The 3,193-nt window shown below is 39.6% G+C and overlaps 1 protein-coding gene across 1 annotated transcript; it reads left to right on the forward strand.

Moving 5' to 3' along the window:
- The first annotated feature begins 863 nt into the window (after window positions 1-863).
- Window positions 864-2,641, forward strand: Nup54 (nuclear pore complex protein Nup54). The gene is made up of 3 exons (XM_040718371.2): window positions 864-1,254; window positions 1,336-1,731; window positions 1,794-2,641. Exons 1-3 carry the CDS (start codon window positions 958-960, stop codon window positions 2,388-2,390), a joined length of 1,290 nt encoding a protein of 429 aa, XP_040574305.1. The 5' UTR covers window positions 864-957; the 3' UTR covers window positions 2,391-2,641.
- Window positions 2,642-3,193: the final 552 nt, after the last annotated feature.

The raw sequence follows: 3,193 nt of genomic DNA on the forward strand, positions 1-3,193 counted from the left end.
TGTATTTGAACATCATGGAAAAACGAAAACGATAGACATAATTGTATAATAAATGAATCATTTCCTCTTTAGACTCTTCCTTCTTTGTGCTTTTTTTACTTTTTGCATTTGTATTAAACTTGAGCTCCGGATTTTTTCGATGTTTTGCCAATTCCTTAATCCTTTTAACGCGTCTTTGAGACATCCAAACGGGGTACGTCCCTTTCTTCTTCCCTTCTCCATCCTTCTCGCTCGACATTTCCATTTTCTCATCTGTCGTGACAGCCAAGGGAATGACGTCCGGATTCGGTAACTCTTTCACTTTCTCATCTTCTTTATCCTTTTGAGTCTCTTGGGCGTAAGTCTCCACCATTTTCAGGAGCTTAGCTCTCTCTTTTTCACCATAGCGGATTCTCTTTTCAGCTCTCATTTGCCGCTTCCATTTGCTTCGAAGAGATTTTCCCATATTGTCTCACTCTTATTATCTAGTTATCGACTATCTTTTAAACACGTGAGGTCTCTTCAACGAATTAATAAAAATAAATAAATAAATAATTTGTTAGCTGTTTTTGTATTAAGCTAGTCAAGAGAGGTGAGAAAGAAAAACAATAATCAGAACTACCAAATGAAATATTCAAAGAGTCAAAATCTACACTAGTTCGGCTAGATGTACCTGTGGGTACTTAATCAACAGCTTTTACTTATTACTTGGAGACTAGAATGCCATATGAAATGAGATTGGAAACAAAAGTTTTTTCTAATTTTTATTTTACAATACTTAATTAATTGACTGTAATACAATACTCAGCCATTCAACCATTTAACTACAAGTAGAAATGGAAGAAGGTTAGAGAAAAGAAATCTAGCCATAATATATTCAGGCTTATACTTCCATGACAGCTGACATAACAACATCCAAGAAGTAAATAATTGTTTCAAAACCGGGATTTTTAAGTCTTTTCCAAAGAAGAGTTGAGAATGTCCTTCAAGTTTGGAACGACATCGTTTCAACAACCACAGGTTCAGCAGCAACCCTCTATGCTACAACAGCCCCTTCAACAACAACCCCAGCATCTGCAGCAGCAACAACAACAAGCCCCTTCTTTGGACCTCCTGTACTCTTCCATTTTGCAATGCTCTGTGTTTGGAGATGATCGGGATGGGCTCCTAGGTCGGTGGAATCTTCTTCAAGCCTCGTGGGGCTCTGGTAAAGCTGCTCTAAATCAGAATTCCATAATTGAGATTCGGCCAGATAATCCTCTGAATCGCTTCAAGGTTCGCGACTCTCCTGAAACAGGAGTCCTTAGGCTTATTCATTAAGACTCTTTGTCCTATTTCCCTTTCTTCCCGTACTAGGCCATTGGTTATACAGCACTTCCAAGTTGGAAGGATGAGCACGAGCTCCTTAGTGTCAATGTCAAAGGAAAGAAACCCTCGGAGATTGATTCTAATGTATTTGCAAATGGAATGCAGGGGATCCTTGGCAACAGGCCGGAAATTAAAGTAGTCATTGAATCCATTGTTGCTGTAGGCGATGGAGCGGAAGTTACATTCTACGTTAAATCCCTGGGTGCTCCCCAAAGAGCCTCTGCAGAAAAAATACTTGCATATTTTTATACACCAGGACCTGCTAACAACTTGAAAAATGCAGGACTGGAATGCCCGGTTAGACGCATTGCTTTTTCCAAGGAGCAAGTTAAAGAATATCTTGATTCTCCTCCCATGGGAGTGGATCCTCGACTTTGGAAACAGGTAGTCTCAAGTCCTACTTGCCCAATCCCATTCAATATATATTCATAATTTTCGTTTCTTAGGCTCAATTGGACAACCCTGATCCTAATAAACTCATACCCGTTCCCATGATTGGCTTTAAATCCCTCCAACAACGTATTCAATGCCAAGAAGTTCAAGCTAAGAGCTACCAGGGACGCTTAGATTCTATAGCAGAAGAAATATCGGATCTTCAGAAAAGGCATCAAGATACTCTTGCACTCATGACGGAGACAAAGCGGAAACAATTGGAATTGGGACATCGAGTCCTTCATGTCATTGTTCGCCAAGAAGCGACCCGAAAACTCGGTTTTACTATTCAACCTGAAGAAGAGAAACTACGTGTTCAGCTTGAAGCTCTCTATGCAGAACTCTCAGCGCCCACGCAATTCAAAGGAAGACTAAACGAGCTTTTATCTCAGATTCGTCTTCGATCTTCGCAAGATGGCTCTGGTTCCCTTGTGTTAGGACCTTCTGAGAAATATGAAATGGATCCATTCTTAATACAAGATGTAAGAAGTGTACTCAAGCAGCAACAAGATGGAATTCACGCTCTCGTGGAAATGGTAAAAGAGGATGCCAAGGACTTGGAGCTGATTGCTACGAGTTTGAACAAGGAAAAGGAAGGGGGTGGATATTAGTGGGTGAGAGGACGAGTAAACATTTAACTTGCAAAGAGTTGAGGGTCGACGACTGTAACTGAATATTTTGTTTTTTATTCTTCTTCGTATTATTAATAATATTATTGATATAAATATAAATTGAGATGAGATGAGAAGGTAGATGGATAACTTGTAAGATATATATGTAGAGTGCAGTTGATTTTTATCCGTACTAAATCTGTTTTTGCTTTTTTAAATATAACTATTTGATTAAATGTATAAACATGTAACATGTAGTTGTATAGTAGTAAATAATATGATTGGAGAGAATGTGCAAAATGGATGAAGGTCCGACCGGAGCCAGAGGGCGGGAGAGACTGCTAATTTTCTTGCTGAATAACAATGAGTAGATAGTCTTTATCGGGCGCGACCATGATTTCATGCTTTTTAGTCCTTAGTCGAAGGAAGGTGAGATCATTGGAGGAGTCGATTTCCTTGAACATGGCCTTGGCCTGATCCACCAGTTGGTTGAGAAGGCCAGCATACTGGGTAGTGGTATGGCTGTCCAAAGTGGATTTGATGGGAACGCCCTCGGAATTAACTATAAGGGTCCCAATGACACCCTTGTGGCTCACTAGACGCTTAAGGGTCTCCTCAACTTCGGATGACATCTTTGGATTCTTTTACACTTGTACTCCAATATATATCAAATATTTAATCGATTATGGGACGTTGGACGTACATGAAATATAAATATATATGTAGGTATGTACAGAAAAGGGGAACAAGACGACAGCAACCACCACTAGAACTTTATGTTTTATTCAGTCTGCTGCTATTAG

The sequence above is a fragment of the Lepeophtheirus salmonis genome, chromosome 8 (assembly GCF_016086655.4).
Source record: "Lepeophtheirus salmonis chromosome 8, UVic_Lsal_1.4, whole genome shotgun sequence".
Taxonomy (NCBI): Eukaryota; Metazoa; Arthropoda; class Copepoda; order Siphonostomatoida; family Caligidae; genus Lepeophtheirus; species Lepeophtheirus salmonis.